Source organism: Emys orbicularis, chromosome 6 (genome assembly GCF_028017835.1).
Source record: "Emys orbicularis isolate rEmyOrb1 chromosome 6, rEmyOrb1.hap1, whole genome shotgun sequence".
NCBI classification, from domain to species: domain Eukaryota; kingdom Metazoa; phylum Chordata; order Testudines; family Emydidae; genus Emys; species Emys orbicularis.
Genome location: NC_088688.1, coordinates 14,263,463 through 14,283,183, shown reverse-complemented (window position 1 = coordinate 14,283,183; position 19,721 = coordinate 14,263,463). Strand labels below are relative to the sequence as shown.

General features: G+C 46.4%; 1 protein-coding gene across 1 annotated transcript; it reads left to right on the top strand.

Moving 5' to 3' along the window:
- Nucleotides 1-5,617: 5,617 nt before the first annotated feature.
- Nucleotides 5,618-18,941, top strand: ZBTB7C (zinc finger and BTB domain containing 7C). Its single transcript, XM_065406977.1, has 2 exons — nt 5,618-6,798; nt 18,305-18,941. Exons 1-2 carry the CDS (start codon nt 5,618-5,620, stop codon nt 18,939-18,941), a joined length of 1,818 nt encoding a protein of 605 aa, XP_065263049.1.
- The last annotated feature ends 780 nt before the right edge of the window (nt 18,942-19,721 follow it).

Sequence of the window (19,721 nt, the reverse complement as noted above, 5' to 3'; positions counted from 1 at the left end):
AGGTCTGCCTGGCATTTAGCGTGCTGCCCATGAGAGCATTACTGCTGACCTTGCTTGGAGATGAAACTTCTTTGCATCACTTCTAATGCACACTGACTCCTTTGGAACAGTAAAGCACAGTGTACCACAAATGCAATGAGCCACAGTAGATATTATGGCTTCTGCTAAGTTGCCTTTACAAACCCTGTATCTAGTATAGAATAAATACTGCGTTACACTTGCTAGCACCTGCCACCTGAGGATCATAATGCGCTTTACAAAGATGGAGAGGTATTATTAATCCCACGGTGTAGTTAGGGAAATTAGTTGAATTAGGGCTTATAGAGTAAGGGCACTATTTTCAGACTTGGCTATGCCTTTGATCGATGAGGCATCTATATAAGTGGCCTGATTTTCAGAGCCCCTATTACTGCCATCAAATTGGCCACTTTTGGCCTAAGGCCCAGATCCTCATAGGTGCCTAGATGCCTAACTCTCAAGGGAGGATTGGGGCCTAAGTGGCTTCCCCAAGGTCACACAGACAGTCAGTGGCAGAGTGAGGAACAGAGCCCAGGTCTCCTGAGTCCCAGTGCACTAACCATACTGCCTGTTAGTGAAGTGAGGCTGGTTCTCATCCCACAGTTGTCTGAAACTGTGGCCAGTAGTAGCAGCAGCTGCTGCCTGCAGTCCCTTAGCTTCCTTTATTCCAAGTCACTTGCATTCTTGCAGGAGAAATCTTTCAGCCAGAAATCAGTTTGTGAAACACCTATAGGCGCTAAGGCGAACATTGTTATGGAAGGGCAAAGAACATATTATTACTTTTGAGATTCGGGTACTATAGAGCCCAGCCCTTACTCATATGAGTGCTCCCAATGGAGTTAGACCCTTTCTAATACAAGCCGTTCTTCAGGGCCCAGGGCTCCCTTGATGGCAGTGCACCTGTTTACACCAGGGAGAAAATTTAGTCCTGTTTATGCAACATGTTATCATTATAGAATTATGCTTTTAGAAGCTGAGCTTTTGTTGTAATAAAATGATGAATGAGTATTGAGCACTCTCGTAAATAGAGTATTTGGAGATACCACTCAGAGCTTAATTGGAATGCAGTTATTTTAGGCGGCCTACCCACTATTTTTACAATGCTATAATTTTCTATTATAAAATGTATTTTTCTGTTAAACCCCATGTAATCAGTTTTTGGTCTCTCGCTCCCACTTCCTTTGTGTGTGCACGCTTTCATTTCTTTAAAGGGGTGACATTCATAGTTTGGAATATGTGCTGAAGCTGCTGATTCTATTTTTGGATCTGTTATTCTTGGAGAAAACACCCTTTAATTGGGGTGGGGGTGAAAGAGGCGGGAATAGGAGGGGAGCTTTAGGAAGGAAAGCGTTTAGCTGAAAGCGTCAACTTCAGAACACTTCCAGCTTGTGTCAGTTTCCCCCCGGGGCATGAGAATCTTAAGGTCATTTCTAGGATTGCTGCCCTGTAAAGCAGTGCAGAACTGCACAGCTGCCAAACTACCAGGCTGGATAAGAGAGCCCTTTTTATACACGTCCATCATTTTTTTAAATTTAAATGACATGGCTCCCCTTCAACTCTGCCAGGATCCTGAAATGTTATCAGCTTTCCTACGTGCTTTTGGTAAGGCAGAAACAGAATGAAGCTCGAGAGAAATGCAATGTTAAAGTAAACGAAATCTAGTCTCTTTCTAAAAAGTGAGTTATAAGTAGTTTCAGGGACAACATCTGTCCCTCTGTCGCCCTGCTAACTTTTGTAATTTTACAATCACATTTCCCCTATCTTTGAATTGTTTGTCTCTCTTCCTTGCTGCTACATGAAAGACCTGCACAAATAGGGAAAACTGACTGACTGTCCAGTGAGACTGGCTACACACAGTGTGTATAAACAAGCTGATATATGTTCTTCCAATCTCTCTCAGCTACAGTGATCTTAGTGGTTACCAGTTGTAGGTTAAAAAAAATTAGACAAGTGTAATTTTTAAGATGATGGTGTCTCTTTAAAAGAAAAAATTAAATGGTAATGGGGCAAAGGAAATGTCATTCCCTGTAACTGTTCTTAGGATGCAAATACCTAAGAAGGAAGTCATCTCTTCGCAGCCTCCTTAAAAGCTATTTATTAGCTTACACCTGCTTGGATAACTTGGCAGATTTACTTTTTTTTAATGGCTATTTTGTAGCATGTCATATGGGATGTGTTGGGTTAATTGTGAGGAAAGTTAGTTAGCTGAACATGGGTAAGCACAGAACTGTGTAACGAATCAATTTGTTGTAAACAACAGACATGGATCAGTCTGGATCATACACACATCAAGGGATCTCGGATGAGAACTTTTATTCTTCAGATCTAAAACATGAGCCTCAGTCACTTGAGCTAACCAAAGCCTTTTGTAGCTACTGGTAGTATTAGGGCCTGTTTTCTCTTTTTGGCCGGCCTCTTCAGAGCAAAATCATTCACTCACTCATACACACAAGCCAGCGTGTTACAACTATCACTTTCAGCCTTTGAATCAAGACTGGATATCTTTCTAAAAGAGATGCTCTAGCTCAAACAGAAGTTATGGGGCTGACGCAGAAATTCCTGTGTGAGGTTCTATGGCCTGTGTAACACACAAGGTCAGATTAGATGATCATAATTGTCCCATCTGGCTGAAAAGTCTATTAGCCAGAAACCAGGTAACCTGGATTTTATTTCCAGCTCTGACAAAAAGTTACTGTATGACCTTAGGCCAGTCATGCTCACTGTCCCTCAGTTTCCCTGTCTGTAAAATGGGGACGACGGTAGCAGTGTTGTGTCTCCCAGTTCACTGATGCATTTAAAGCCCTTTGGGATTCCGGGAGGGAAGATGTGTCAGCAGTGCACCGTAACTGGCTGGTGCATGTGCACCACTCCCTGCTACTCATGTTATCAGTGCTATTCTGTGTCATAAAAGAGGTTTTCCTGTAGCTCAAGTGGCAGGGGCCTGTGTTTTTGAGGCAGATGGAACTCAGTTCTATCCCCAGTGTCACCAAGAGGCTTCATTTGGGCACAGCACGGTGACAACAGTGAAGTGCTACACGGCTATAGATTTTTGCAGTGAGAGTGTAGCACTCTCCTAACTGGCAGTGCTTTCACACGGGCTGACCATTTTCTGCGATGGCTTTTGTTTCATGTCGAAAGAACAGCCCTGCATATAAACAGGAGTTCTCGAGGACGTGGGGGATTTGCCTGCTCCAAAACAGGCCTTGGAGAGCAGGCTGGCTTGTGCTAAAAAGTGACTTAGGGCTGGAGGTAGTCCCGAGGCAGTTGTTTTGTGCTTAGTAGCGATGTCATCGTTTTCCCAAGGCCTTGGCTTGCCTGCTCCCACATAGTAACCACCAAACAATGGCTTGTTGGGCATGGGAGTGGGCAAGGAGGGGAGAGATAACCACAAGGTCTCAGCTGGTTATTGATCTTCCCTGGGTGGGAGGAGGAAAGCAGCATTGCATGAGAATTCCCCTGCTCACAGGGAGACACGCTGGAAAGTCTGATCCCTGGGTTCACTCCGATGCTTTCCCGTCCCAAAAAGCAACGTTTGGTCAACATTTAGGGCGACCAGATCCAGCTGTCCTTCCTCAGGAAAAGCCAACAGGTTTGGTTCGACCAGGGCTTTGCTAACCAATTCAAGCCAACATCCTGGGACAGTGAGGAGAAGGAGGCGGCCCAGCTGCCTCTCTGATGTCCGAGTGCCTCCCTGCTATCCCTGGCTAACCTCTTACAGCCAGCCGCAGCCCCGCCCTCTCAGCTGTGTGATCCCAGGAGCAGGAAGTGTGTGCTGGGTTGGAGTGGCAGCCAGTAGAGACCCTAGTACTCCACATGGCAGCTGAAGAGGTGCTCAGCCTATCAGAGAGCTAAAGGGGGAAAAACTAATGAGGAAGGGGCAGGGGGAGGTAGAATGTGGGGAAGGAAGAAGAGAGATCTCGAGGCTGGATGTAGGAGAAGAGACAAGGGGGTAGGGAACAGGTTGCAGGAGAAATCCAGCGACACAAGGAGCCAGTGCAGGCTGGGTGGGAAGAGGTGCCTGGAGGAAACCTCCAATCCACCACCATGTCTATGGCTGTCCAGCATCAGGGGAGTGGGTAGCAGTCCCCCCGATGGTCCTCCCCTGCCTTTGGAAAATCTTCTTTGGAAAATTATCCATAGAAAATTATATAAACTGCACTGGTAACTGTGCAGTGGGAGTATTGCCTGAGTGAGGACTGCAAGGTTGGGGTCGGGGGGATGAAATGGCATTAACTCTCTCTCTTTCTGTGTCTCGGGAGTTCCCAAGGGGTTAATAGATTCAACATGAGTCTGGTTGTTTTAGAAATCTCTTCTGCATGTGACAGTGTTAATATATCCCTAGCCAGCTGGAGGAAATGTCTCCTGTTTTCTGGGATATCGCAAGTGGAAGCTCTATTGGAACCGTTTGAAAGAGGAAACATCTGACAGATAACACTCCGAGGAACCCATGAATATCAGGTTTTCGGTTTTGGGTGTAGGCTTTTTTCTTCTGAATCCCCTTTTGAAGCACAAGCTGCACAGGGGGGTGATGGAGGCCTTTGAACGGTAGCAGAGTAGACTGGATAATACTCTTGGAGATAAATATGAGCGATACAGCCATCGCATCCAAGAGGCAAAGGCTTAAGTGTTAGATCTCCCCTCCCATCCACGCCCCAACTCTGACCCCAGTTCTTTGCATGGTTGGTTCTAAACATGGTCAGTGCCCACAAGCCACATGGCTAATACTCAATTACTGATGAAGGCAGCTAACCATGTCTCACCTTTGCCAGTGGCCAAGGCAGGTGCACGTTTTTTTCCCCTGTAAGCACTGTAAGTGATGGGATCACTGAACTGGGTTTGCTGCTTAGCCAGTTGGCCAGTCCGCCCAGCTCTCTGTTCAGTAGGACATCCCCAACATGCTGCTGTTTGCTCTCCATGTGTATGTCCATTGGATCGTCTACTGCCCAGGCAGTATGGGATAGCTGTGTTACAGTGCTAATAACACTGCATGTTAGGAAGGAAACTGGTCATGCCATGTCATTCATTGAATACCGGGCATGCTTTTACTATTCTTATTTATTCAGATAGTGATGTAAATAGTCATAGTGTAATTCAGGCAACACGAACATGGGCAACAAATTGGGTCTGGGAGCATGCAGGAGACATCACTGGGGAGAAATCAGTGGGAAAGGATTCCTGGAGGAGGGATGTGGAGGAGGAAAGAAGGCATATGGGGATAAGAAACAGGAAGTTGTCTCAGGCATAGGAACAGCCTGAGAGCAGGCCTGAAGCTGAGAGTGGAAAGAGGGGACAAAGGGAGAGAAGACTGGGAGAAGGAAGTGGAGAGCACAGGGGGAAGTGGAGACGAGATCATGGAGGGCTTTGAGGAGCTTGACTCTCACATAGCTTCGTAATGTGTAGGGAGCAGTGGAAGCAGGAGATGATTTTGTGATCAGCATTTTGGAGAGAGGAGAAGCAAAAAGCGGGGAAGCAGGAGAGAAGAAGGTTACAGTGTTTGAGACAAGAGGTGACCATGGCACAGTCAGCTTTCCGGATACTCAGAGATCTGCTCTCTAATTCCTTGCTGTCTGTATTTTGTTCTAGGGCTCTAAATGAGAATATGGCCAATGGCATTGAAGATCTTATTGGGATCCCATTCCCAAACCACAGCAGTGAAGTCCTTTGCGGTTTAAATGAACAGCGGCATGATGGTCTACTCTGCGATGTCATCCTCATTGTCCAGGACCAGGAGTACAGGACCCACAGGTCTGTTCTTGCAGCCTGCAGCAAGTACTTTAAAAAACTCTTCACTACTGGCACTTTAACAGACCAGCCCTATGTTTACGAGATTGACTTTGTCAAGCCTGAAGCACTTTCTGCTATCCTAGAATTTGCCTATACTTCAACCCTCACCATCACCACCTCAAACGTCAAGCACATCCTCAACGCAGCCAAGATGCTGGAGATCCAGTGCATTATCAATGTATGCCTTGAAATCATGGAGCCTGACCGAGAAGCTGAAGAGGAAGATGATAAAGAGGATGAAGATGACGATGATGACGAAGAAGATGATGATGATGAAGAGGAGGAGGAGGAGGAAGAAGTGGAAGATTTTGTGAATCAGGAGAACCTCGCGGATGTCCAAGAAGTAAGCTGTCACCAAAGCCCTTCAAAGTCTGACCTTACCGAAGAAACGTATACAGAAGCACCTAGAGACTTCCCACATCATTACCCAGCCCATAGCTCTGCTGGCCACTTGGGCATGATACGAGACTTTTCCATCGAGTCATTACTAAGGGAAAATTTGTACCCTAAAACGAACATTCCAGAAAGGAGGCCAGCCCTATCTCCCTTCACACCAGACTTCTTTCCCCACCTGTGGCATGGAAATTTCAGTTCCTTTTCCCAGCTAGAAGAGCAGCAAGTGGACAATGGCCCTTTGGACCTGGTGATCAAAAAGAGGAAGATTAAGGAGGAGGAGAAGGAGGAGCTCCCTCCGGCTCCTTTCCCTAATGACTTCTTCAAGGACATGTTTGCCGGCAATCCAGGAGGTCACTTAGGGCACATTAAGGCAGAGAACGACTATAGCGCTTATCTCAACTTTCTAAGTGCCACCCACCTGGGAGGAGTGTTTCCTCCATGGCCCCTGGAGGAAGAAAGGAAGATAAAGCCCAAGGCATCTCAGCAGTGTCCGATCTGTAACAAAGTCATCATGGGGGCAGGGAAGCTGCCACGGCACATGAGAACCCACACAGGAGAAAAGCCATACATGTGCACTATCTGTGAAGTTCGCTTTACCAGGTGTGCATCAGATATTACCATTGTATTTAGCAGTGCAGCTACAAAAGGGGGATGGCGCCCTAATAAAGCACTGATGGATTTATTGAGTCCAGCAATACAGGTTGCTAACCATAAATGCTATTTCATAGAGACCGCCTACTACGCGTGAGCCTATGGCAGGTTAGGGCCTTAGTAGACAAGGAGAAAGATCTCAGTGAAGCCGCTCCATGGAGACACAGGCATTTAAGTAATGTGTCTCCTTCAACTTAAGAGTAAAGTGAATATCAAGGAAATAGGGGCCTGAGACAAAGCCCACTGAAGTCAATGGAAAGACTCCCATTGATTTTAATGGGTTTTGGATCAGCCTGTAGGTTATCCAGATAGCTACTAACCAGACAAGAGTGTAAATAAAGGTATGTAACATTTTCCATCTGGTCATTGTTTACCGATGTGGAATCCAGTGTGGAAGCACTGCAGAAACAGGTGTGTGACCAAGACTGGTGAAACAAATCAATGGATGTTTCTGACTAAAATGTTTTTGGCTATCTAGATAATCTAGGGGCTGATTCAGAACTCACTGAAATCAATGGGAGTCTCTCTGTTGACTTAGTGGAATTTGGATCAGGACTCTATTTTCTTGTAATTCACTGGCAAGCCTTGTCTATGCATTGTGTTAGAAAGTGAGTTAACTCGCACCGGGTTAAACATGATTTTGGCCTGGGTGTGGACCACAACCAGCTACCACCTGTTTAAACACAACTGTCCTTGTCCATACTAAGGCTGAGAACGTGCTAATTATGACATTGTTTGCTGTGTTGTTGTAGCCCTGTTGATCCAAAGATATTAGAGAAACAAGGTGGGTGAGGTAATATATTTTATTGGACCATCTTTCTGTTGGTGGAACAAGCAAGCTTTCAAGCTACACAGACAGACTTCTTCTTCCCAGACCTGAAGAAGAGCTCTGTGTAGCTCGAAAGCTTGTCTCTTTCACCAACAGAGGCTGGTCCAATAAAAGATATTACCTCACCCACCTTCTCTCTCTAAGTATAACGTGTTAGTTACCAGGTTTTCTAACAGGGTTCATGTTCCCAGTGGAGACAAGGATGAAATCAGCAAGCCTGGGTCCAAATTCTGTGCTGATTTACACCCTTTGCACCTCCATTGACTTCAGCAGGGCCCTGGGAGGATATAAATAAGCATGGATTAGACCCATTGTGCTCTAAGTCGGCGACACAGATCTGATGCAGCACCATGCAGCTCTTCTCTGAAAAGCTTGGCCAATTAAATCCACGAGCAGAGACAAACAGATTCCTGGATCTGTTCTTGCTGAGTATAATTAATATCTAATGAGTAGAATCTTTACCATAATAAAGCTTTCTGACAAGAGCATGGCACTTCAGCTTCTGGCTGTGAGGGAGAGAAAACCCTGTTAGGCTGGGGTGAGCGAGCTGTTTGAAAATAACGTGAACAGTCGGAAGAGCAGAGCGCCTGACAATGGGCAGATACCTGGGGTGCACCAGTACTCAGCCTGCCTTTTCTTCCTTTGTCCCTATGATAATATTCACATGCAGTCTATGCAGATGATGGGGATTTGACCTGAAAATAAATTTCCATGCCATGCTACATGAACACAGCTGATACCGCATTCCAATATGCTGCACATAGTGCCACGGGCCAGTGTAGACAATGTGATCTGGCTAACCCTGATGTTTAAAGGGAAAGGCCGATTGCCTGTGTTAATTAATGACTGCAGGTAATTTGTTCCTACTGTCGCTGTCACCCCACACCTATTTACATGTAAGTGCTATTGAAAAATGCTGAATTGTTAGCACTGGACACATACAACTTCCATTTAGCTACATAATAGGGAGCAATAGTGCAAACTTCCCCAACCTGCCCTACAAATATGCCTCACCCCTGACCTGTAGGGACTGTTTACACTTTCATGCCCATCCAGTGTTTGGCCAGCCTCTCTGTTGAGGCCACTGCCACTAATGCCAATTTCTACCAGGTGTGGTTGTGCTGGTGCTATGGATAACTGTCCATAGGGGAAGTAGCTAAGACCACAGACACACTTCACAGGCCCTATCAGACATACCTTGCTCTTATATAGCATTTTTCATCCATGTTATTTATGTTATCATAGCACCTAGGAGTCCCAGTCATGGACCAGGACCCCATTGTGCTAGGTGCTGTACAAACCGTAGATCTCAAAGCACTTTACAAAGGTGGTCAATATCATTATCCCCATTTTACAGATGGGGAAACAGAGGTGAAGTGGCTTGCCCAAGGTCATCTAGCTATCCAGGAGCAGACTAGGGAAGCTAAGGGTTCTGCATCCCAGTATAGTGCTCTGACCACTAGGTCATACTGCAGGTTGATCCAACAGCCTGCCAGTAAGAAGTTCCATATTGCATTGTCTATCCTGTGTCTCCTTCCACTCCTCCCCCAAAACGCATATCTATCTGCAACCAGCTATAAGAGTATCATTGACAACTGTACCTAATTGGTATGCTGTAGCTTGTGTCAGCTTATGTGCCATCCAGGGGACTTTGTTCATGGAGAAGATGCTACATTAGAAAAACATTCTGGAACAAATTCTGATCTGGGATGCACATGTGGTCCCCATTGACTTCCGTGGGAGCTGAGCCTATAGCTGAGACAGAATTTGTCCCTTCAGTGAGCAATTCCCGTAAAATGAGAAATGACACTTAATGGTCTCGTTATTGTTATTAATCATTTATATTGTGGTAGCAATTAGAGGGCTCAGCCAAGCCCAGGTCCCAGTGAACTGAATGCTGCACATGTATTTATAGTAGCTCCTTCCAAACACACTTTAATATGGATATCGCTTTTCCAGAAGTTGTCGGGTGAGATTTTCCAAGGTGCTCAGCTTTGATCTGACTTTGCTCTCATAGAAGACAACGGGCGTTTTCCCAATGTCTTTAACAGACCCGGAGTTAGGTCATTGCAGGCTGCTTTCCACCAACTGCAATGGGAGCAGAGTTAGGCCAGGGCCGAGTACTTTTAAAAATCTCACCTGTCCATTTGAAGATGAAGGGCAGATTTCAGTTTGGGCAGGAAGGGCCTGATGCTGAACACCCTCTGGGTGTACCACTCCCACTGAACTCAGGACTTGGGCCCTAAGTGTTTTCTTTTGTGGTATTGTGTGCAATGATACAGACAATTGAGAAGATATTAAATCCGGAGATGGACAAAACAGGTTTGGTTTTGAGATGGTTCTGATCCAGGACCCAGTTATCCAAACTTCAGAGTTCAAAGAGAATTGGATGAACGGTTCTGATTTTGTACCACTGCAGTAAAAGGGTTCTGTATTCCACATTTTGCTTTCGCACATCAGATATTCTATATTACATGATTTCTAAATTCATATCCAAGAAGCAGACGCTAGAAAATGGGTAACAAAGAAAGTCAAGCAAAACTAAAGCCCTAATCCTGCCTAGAATTGTGCAGGTATGTAACTTTACCGCCATTGACTGCTATTCATTTGAGTAAAGTTCACATGCCTACGTTTTTGCAGGATCTGCCCCTGAGATCATACCATCTAATCACACAACACTAAAGCTTTCCCCCCCCTCTCTGATACACTGAATAAAGTGGGCATTTAAAAACCTTGAGATTTTTGTAATGAGTTTGCAATAGCTTTAATGCGCGGGGAGGGGGAGGGTTGTCTGTTACAAAGAAGGCAAGGTATGTTTTTACTGTAATATTGGTGTGATGTTGATCAGTTGTGATTAGTTTTTAAACCCAGACTAGGATGGTTGTGATGCCCATGGAAGGATTCCTGTGATTCCTGAGAAAACATCTGCCACCTGTTGCTGCAGCGCTCTGGGAACACTACAGAACTCAGGGAATCCCCTCCAGCTAAAGAATAGATTAAGGCCCCAATTCTGCAGCTGGCTCTGTGAACTCTTGCTCCTGTGTAAAACTGATTGCAAGAAACAGGGCTAATTGAATAGGACATTGATTTTTTTTAAAATGAAGATTGCTTAGACTCTAGTCTGGTTTTTGAAGGTTTGGAGGATTAGAGAAAACTGACAATATGTTAGCTGTCCTGTTTGCTGCGTTGTAGCCATGTTGTTCCCAGCCAGGCCCACAGTTCTCAAGGAGAGGGTCTTCAAGCCAGAAAGACTCCCTTTTTTTTATTTGTTGTTGTTATTGGTGTTGTGGTAGCAAACAAGGTCCTAATCAGTATCATGGCCCTACTGTGTGAGGTGCTGTATACACACCCAGATAGACATCTTCCTGCCCCAAAGATTTTATAATTTAAATCCTCAGTTCTTCAAAGACTCATGCTTAACTTTACGCACCAAGTATTCCCATTGACTTCAAGGGGGACTTTCAAAGGCAAACACTTAGATAAGTCTGTGGAGGACTGGGGCCTCTTTTGAAACAGGGTGCATTCAGTGAGTGTGACATACCAAAGAGAGAGAGGGTGGATAAGAAAGGTAAGATCCGCGGGTTCCATAAGTTACGTTTGTGCATCTCCTGGTGCTTCCAAATCACCTGAAAGTGCTTTAAAAAGAAAAAAAAAGTAAGCTGATCATTTTTATTAAAAAATATAAAAACAAGCCCGTAAAACCCTCCTACTTTATAACATACTGGCTTCTATTAACAGCTGTCCATAGAATACTCCTGTAACTCACGTTGTAGAGGCATGTGCTAAAGGATCCAGATTGTATCTTACTGACAGTTGTTCATAATGGTCTGAATCAGTTTGCCTGTATCTATAGTATACGATTCTGGCACCCAAGGTGTCTGTCAAGAAAAGGGATCCTGGTAGGTTAAAAATTATGCTACTATAATATTATTTTTTTTTTAAATTATATTGTTTTTAATTTATATTGTATTGTAAGAGTATCAGTGACAACTGAACCTAACTGGTATGCTGTAGTGTAGCTTGTTAAGGTTGACTGATACTTCTCATTATAGGACTCCATTTTCAGTTGTTTATAACTTTGCAAAACTTTAACCACTTGAGGTGAAATTTTCCATGCCGGGTGTCTGCCTCAGGCGGCTTTGAAAAATTTCAGCCAGAATGGTCCAGCTGTTTCTGAGAACGAGGCTGGGGGGAACAATACATTGTTTTGCCCATTTAAAAAAATTCTGATGGCCTTTTCTTTGAAAAGCCCTATGCTTTGGAGGAGGGACTTGACATTTGGCAGGGTGACTGTCTTTGTGTCAGGGAGATGCGTTTTGCCTTCCCCATGAAAATCCACCCAAATTTGGCCAAGCTATAAGCCTTTGAAAAATCACAGTTCATACATGCTCAGTAGAGACTTTGATTTTAGCAGTTCAATTTCCCAAAGATTCCATCCACCACGGTGGAGTAGGACTTTGCCTGCAACTGCAGCTCTGGGCAATGCCAAGGTTGGGCATCTGAACTGAGAGCAGGGAGCCTGTCTCTCCTGTGCTCTCAGTGACCCCTCTGCTAGGCCTAGGCAGAGGAGGAGGCTGCCAGATTCAAATGCAGATGAGATAAGAGCTGACCCTGCAGGGAAGATGCGGGAGTAGACTGGGACAAGAAACCTGAGGCAGAAGAGATACTATGACTCATATGAGCCCACATTCCACTTCCCCGCTCCACCCCAGTCCCCAACCCCACTCCACCCCTTCCCCCAAGGCTGCATCCCCACAAAGCCTCTTCCCGCCCCCACTCTGCCCCCTCCCCAGAGCACACCCTGCCCTCGCTCCTCCTGCTCCCCCCCAGCGCCTCCTGTATGCTGCTGAACAGCTGATCAGAAGGCTCTGCGGGGGAGGGAGGGAGCTGATCAGTGGGGCTGCCGGTGGGTGCTGAGCACCCCTATTTTTTCCCTGTGGGTGCTCCAATGCTGGAGCACCCACGGAGTCAGTGCCTATGCTATGACTGGAGGCTGATGGGAGGGAGGAAGAGACGGAAATGGACTGGGAGTTGGGATGGAGGGAACTGGGACTGACTGGTCAAGGAGATTGGAGCTGAGAACCAGTGGGGGGGGGGGAAGACAGATGTGAGGAAGAGCTGGGGTGTGGGGAGAGAACTGGCATTGGATGGGCAGAGACACTCTGTCAAGGATTTGTGGAGGAGAATACTGAGATTGGATGAGAAGCCCAAGGAAGGAGATTGGCACAGGGACCCAGTGGGGATGGAGAATGTTGGAGAAGGGGAGATCAGATGAGGGACAGGGAGGGGGAGACTGAAACTAGCTGGACAAAGACGCTGGGCACAAGGAGCTGTGGGTTTACAGGGGTGGCGGGAGCTGGGAATGGCTTGGCAAGGAGACTGGGAGTAGGCGTGAGACTGAGATAGGGAGTCCAGAGGGGTGAGACTAGCCTGACTGGGCAAAGAGAATGGGCCTGGGATGAGAAGCCTGAGGAGTGGAGAGTGGGACTGGCTAGGTTTAGAGAATGGGACTAGAACAAAGAGCTGGGGTGGGGGGTGAACAGGACGGGGACAGGGACATGTTGGAGGGGATTAGGCAGAAGCGGTCACCCTTAGGGGGGAGTGGGCAGAAGATTCTGTGCCCATTAGAACACACTCCCCTCCAGAGACTGGAACGGAACCCAAGATTCCTGAGTGTTACCATTCCTCTGCGGTCAGCAAATATCTGTGAAACCCACTGGCAAAGAAGCCCATACCCCTCTAGTGCTGATCCACGTGAGAATGACAACTGACTACCAGGAGCCTCACTTGCTAGGGGCAAAAGTAGTCGTTGGTTTGCCCCTGACTTTGGTCTATATGCTCTGCTTATTGTGTCCCCCCTCACACTTTGCAAAATATAATCTAATCACCTATAAGCTTCTATACCCTGACATAACTTTGTCCCTCCCTCCCCCTAAGAATTTTTCTGAAATGACGCCCCTGTCAATTACTGCTATCAATTACTCTGTTACCTCAGCCAACCTTAATTCTGGCATTTCCTAACTTTCTGAGGGCTTGACTTTGCAGCCTTAATAATGTTCTTTTAATGTAGGTTTTTTGTGTGCATATATAAATATAATTTAAATCTTATTCCTGTTACAAACATTTTAGATAAATAAAACTGAAAGGATTTCAGAAATCAGATTTACTTTCTACTAGTATGCAGTTTGTTTACTTTCTGCCTTTCTCTCCATTTGGACAATTTAAATAGGCAAGGCAGTTTCACTTTTTAGGATCTCGAGCTATGCTGCAATGTTGGGGTTTTCAAACACTGTAGGAGAATGTTTAATTTTTTGAAAAAAATCAATTGGATTTTTAAAAAAATCATGGAAACATTTCTATTGGTCTTAGACTTTTCCAAAAAAATATTTATTTTACAAATAAATGTCATTTGGCTACTAAATCCAATAGGTGCTTTTAAAAATCTCCAAAATCTAAATTTGGAGCTGCAGAATATCCTTTAATTTAGATAGTGTATGTGCCAAATTGTAAATCTTTGTGTAAGTCCCCGGGATATTACTGTAAACAACTAACTAGTGTAAAACGTACATATCCGTATTCTGCAACAATCTCAAAATCTTAACAAGTTGAAGCATCATACTTAAAAGCAAGCTCGTGAGACACCTCGTGGTCATTGGGAGTATAACGGGAAGGGAAGATTTAGCACCAAATTATATTTTACCAAGATGCACTAATCAGCAGTGCCAATCTCACCAAGTGTAGTTGTAGCCATGTTGGTCCCAGGGTATAGACAGACAAGCTGGGTGAGATAATATCTTTTATTGGACCAACTTCTGTTAGTGAGAGAGACAAGCTTTTGAGAGTGGCGTGAAAGCTTGTCTCTCTCACCAACAGAGGTTGGTCCAGTAGAAGATATTACCTCACCCACTTTATCTCTCTGATCTCACCAAAGTCATCCTCTTTCCCAGTGCATGTTAACTTCTGGTTTTGATGATAGGAAATGATTTAATTTTTTGTTTGTATTTTTGTCAAATAATTTGTTTTGAACATGTAGGGGATCAGATGCAAGATCTGAAAGTAGATGGGTGTGATTGTGTGGCTTTTAGAAGAACATGAAATAACTAGAAAACAATAAGTGTACACTTTGGAACAGCAAGGGAAAGGCAGAATTTCATAGAGTCGGTGGTAATGGGGCAGAGTGAAACCTCTCATTTGCTGCATGTGCAGTGCTAGAGAGCCCTGGGGGGATTGAACTGCGAGATTTTAAAGCCTCTACTTCTTGAACTAAAAGACCCTGTTAGCTAAGGCTGGAGCAGGCTCAATCTATATGTGGCCCAACCACCATTAGAGGGGGACAGAGCACTGCACCCTTAAAAAAGATGCATTTGCTCTGCTGCAAGCTTGGCCAGCCCTGCTAGGAGGAGCTGGGGGTCATTGCTCTATGGTTCCTCTCCCCCTTTAGTTTGACTTTTGCCTCCAGGGGCATCAGGAAGAAGCAGTCCCTGCCCCCATGGGAGCCCACTGACTTGTGAGCCACCCCTAATCCGCACCAGTGGTTGCTGGTGATCAATACAGCAGCCTGCCTTTGGGGAGTGCACTCCCTTCTCAGAGCTCTTAGCCACAGCCAGCCTGGGAAGAGAAAGCTTAGGAGCAGGATTTGAACCTGTGGCACACACGTAGCAATATGCAAAGCATTATCACTCCACTAGCCAGGGAAAGTCCCTTCTAAAGGGCCTGATCCTCGGAGGTGAAGTCTCCCAGCGTCTCTCAGGTGTTCAGTATTTCCCAGGACTGGGCCCAGAAGCTGTGTGCCGTTGGCATTACCTGGCACCTCTGGCAGGGGTACAGAAGCTCTCCATCGTGCTGTGGTTGATATAGATCAGTGGGGGCAGTATGGAAAAATCTGCCTGTGCTATGCCTCCTTTGTAGCTAGAGACAGCCTCAGTCACCAGGGCAGCAAATCTGCCACCTTTCGCCAGCACTAAATTCTCTGGATCAAGGGAGTTCGAAAATTGTTCCCAGCTAAAATTCTAGTGCTTGAGTTCCTTGGGCCGGGTTTGACATGGGTGCACAGTTGGGGGCAACACAAGGAAATTCTCCCCGCCCTGTTGCATTATCTGCACAAGGACCTGGCACAATTGCAATCCCTGACCTCAGGGGACTTCCCTCGTCCGTCTGCCCGGAAGGGGGCAGGAAGGCGGCAGGGCCATGGCACCAGTCCATGAAGCAGGCCAGCTGCATTGGAAGAAGCAGGCTGCCCTGTCCCTGTGGTGTGGCTCTGTACTGCCCCCTGCTGGAGCCAGAGGCTAACTGCCTCATTGGTCTTGTGTGTTAGCGAGCAGAAGGCTCTGTGAATGCCGTTAGATGGAGCTTCCTATAGCCTGCACGGAGTTGACCGCAGCTGTGCCCGGTGGAGCTGGTGTTATGGGATCTTCCCTTTTGTCAAATAGAAGTGAGCCTAGTCGGCATGTTTGTTAGGATGGACCTTAGGGCTCGTTTACACAGGAAAGCTATATTTAAATTGGTAGAGCTATACCAGTGTAATGCACCCCCGGCCCTCATGGGGGCACTGCTATTCCATTATAACACACCCACACGGTGAGTTATACCATATAACTATCGCTGTTTAACCACACTGGTATCATTATCTGCGCATCACTGGAAACATTTCCCATGGCGATAAGCTCTTGTGCTGTAGGGACGCTTGGCCCAGATACCGACCTGCACCATGCTATCTAGTCCATTGGAATGAGAGGCAGTCAGGTCAGGGATCTTACATGGCCGCCTCATTTGTGGCGATGCCGCCATCGGGGCTTAGATCCCAAGGTGATCGGTGCCTTGGATACCACTGCAGCCATGTGAGTGGCTGTCTGCCGTGTCACTACGTGCTGTGACTTATGGACCGTAGCTGGGGTGTCAGCTCAGAAAGTTAAATATCTCTGCTTTCCCCACTCGCCCCATCCCGGGCAGAGATGCATGGACAGTTGCACCTCTTGTGTCCCCTGGTTACAGGGCTACTGTTGCAGGACCCATGCTGCCAGGGATGTGTCCTCCTGATGCTGCTCAGTAGAGGCTATTTGGGGGGTGGCAGGGAGATAGAACTAGGTAGGGTTTACTACTGCTCCATGCTAGGTGCGCCGATCTGCTCTGATGTGTGATGGCTCCAGCCCCAGCCTTCCCCACTACACCACTGCTGAGCCTGAGCAGAATGCCGTCCTTGAGGAGCCTGGGGGTACATCTTACATCTATACACCAGCCTACAGAAAGCCTGAGTAAATGGGGTTTGCACGAGGGAACAGTACAGGGATTGGGGCGGAACAAAATCCGACCCACCGGCAGGGCCTGGGGTAGCTCCACAGCCCCTCCAGGGTTGTTTTTCCAACTCCAGGGCTGGAAAAGAAGTCCATACCCACTAAGCATGGACCTAATGGCCGTGCCTCTGCTCCTCCCCAAATGTCCTCTCCCCAATGGCCTATGCAGAGCTGGCATAGGCTCAATTCCGCAGTATGCAGGTTGTGGAGACCCTGAGTGTCTGCTCCACAGCTACATACACTGCCTGTTGGAGCCACGGCCGGTCTGAACTTTAGGGACCTTCTGTAGGTGGGTGGAAGTTCACCCTTCCAGAGCAGACAGTGTTGCCATGCTTTTTCCCAGAAAGCTGTGCAGCTCGTCTCGCCAGTAAACCCACTTTAGTAACTAAACTGCATTGGAAAGTTGTTATTATTATTGACTATTTGTATTAGGATCAAGTTTGGGTGGAAGATGCTGTCCAAGGCAGGGACTGTAACTACCTCTGTGAAAAGCTGACAAGCGAAGATGAGCAATATGCAATGGCTAGGGGGAGGAAGTCCAGCTGCAAAGCACTTGATATACATATGCAGATTTGCTCATTTATTTTTTTAAATTTTGTAATTACATAAATATCACTCTTCCCCCACTGTCCCTCAGCCTGGCCATTAAACACTGGATGATTTCTTGGATCCATCATTGTAGAAATGGGTCTTATTTAATTTGTTTCCTCCTTTAGCATTTAATGTCAAAGTTTTGATTGTCAAATAACCCAAGAGACTTGCACATATCACAATATTTTGGATACTGAGTTGGAGCCAAATGATTCCAGCCTAGAAAGTGAGGGTGTGGAGTGGAAGCACCAACTCACATTATCTGTAGCAGGTGGGTGGGTGGATTAGTTCTAGGTAGGGATGAATTTTAACCTACTTCTCCAGGTACTTATGTGATCCTTCATCACTGCATCTTAGGCCCAGATCCTCAAAGGTATATAGGTGTTAAACTCACATTGAAATCAGTGGGCATTAGGTGCCTGCATACCTTTGAGTTCTGGGCCTTAGTGCCTCCCAAGTATCTCTCCTGACAATATCCTGGGGTGGTAGAGAAGCATGAGGAAATGAGGTAGAAAGAGATTAAGTGACTTGCTCACGGTCAAGAGGAAGATGATAGCAGAGCTAGGATCTGAGTGCCAATCTCATACCATAACCACAAGACCATTCTTCCTTCCTGGCACTGTCCTTTTTAATATTATGTATATTTAAAAAAAAATAAAGGCTAAATTGGGGGCTTAATGTGGCAGCACCCCTTTAAGTATCTATGCTCGAGTGATAACAGGTGGCTGTGACTTTTGTTTTGTAGGCAGGACAAGCTAAAAATCCACATGCGGAAACACACAGGAGAAAGGCCATACCTCTGCATACACTGCAATGCCAAATTCGTGCACAACTACGACCTAAAGAACCACATGCGCATTCACACGGGTGTCCGGCCTTACCAGTGTGAATTCTGCTACAAGAGCTTCACTCGCTCCGACCACCTCCACCGCCATATCAAGCGGCAGAGCTGTCGAATATCGAGGCCCAGGAGGGGGCGCAAGCCCGCAGCCTGGAGGGCGGCCAGCTTGCTGTTTGCACAGAATGGCCAGCCAGATGAAAAAGGCTTCATGATGCCTCCAACTCTGGAGGAGATGAGCAGCCATCTTGGCACCACGGCCATGTGCCTTCCAGGCCCCAGCCACAAGCACTTCATGAGTGGGGCCAAGAATGCTCTAAACCTGCAAGATCTAGAGAGCCAGTTCGAAGAAACCCAAATGAAGCTGTTTGGGAGGACGCATCTGGACATGGAAAGGAATGGGGGCATCTTTGCCTTTGCCCTGGGCCATAACGAGAACATCTCGGCACGGCCATACTTCCCTCTCCCTGACCCTTGGAGCACAGGATTCAATGGACTGCCTGGACTAAACCATGTGGCCCCAATTTCTGAGGCTAGCAACTAAACCAGTTCTACCCATGTATTGGGTGTGGTACGTTCCATACCATTCTTAAAGAGTGAACGACTCTCTCTGATTCTCACCTGCTGTCTCCCATCTTCTCACTCCAAAGAAACAATTGGTCGCCCATGTGAATCTAGACTGTGCCGTAGGATGGCAGGCGGAGCCACACCCGAACAGACAATGGACATTCTTCTGAATGAGGTGCTGCTGTTGGTATTATTCTGTGATTGTACTAGGAAATGTCGGTTGAGTTTGTCAGTGACTCCATCAGCACAGTCTGCTAGGGGTGTCCTTTTAGACCATTTGTAGGGCACTTGGCATAAGAGCTGACAAGCTTGTCTCCTCCCAACAGTAGAGCCTGCCCTTAGTTCTTGGAATCCAATTTTGAGGGAGTGGGAAGGGTCAAGCTCCAGGATACAGGTGGCTGGTCTTTTGAATGCTTCTGAAAACATCATTTGCCTTAGTTTGGAGGTCAAGACAGTGCTTCGGAAGGAGATTTCCATTGCTCTCCATTCGTGATACCAGATGGTCAGCTGGACATCAGTGAAGATGGCAAACCATTTTTTGGCCACTTCTAAATTCCTTGTTTTTTTTAACCCCATAATCAAATGACAAAAACAGTCTGAAAGGGCCTCGACATGGGCCAGATTCTTAGCTGGTGCAAATGAATGCCCCTCTGTGCAGCTGTGCTGATTTATTGCAGCTGAGGATCTGGCCTAGGGTCATTACCAATTACTAGCAAATATGTCACATGTCAGAATCCCTTGACGAAATTCTGAGCAT

Bases quoted from the DNA above. Each gene is read 5' to 3' on its own strand.
- ZBTB7C (XM_065406977.1), top strand. From the start codon at position 5,618: ATGGCCAATGGCATTGAAGATCTTATTGGGATCCCATTCCCAAACCAC. The intron at 6,799-18,304 runs GTGTGCATCAGA...TTTGTTTTGTAG, and splicing joins TGTGAAGTTCGCTTTACCAG to GCAGGACAAGCTAAAAATCC.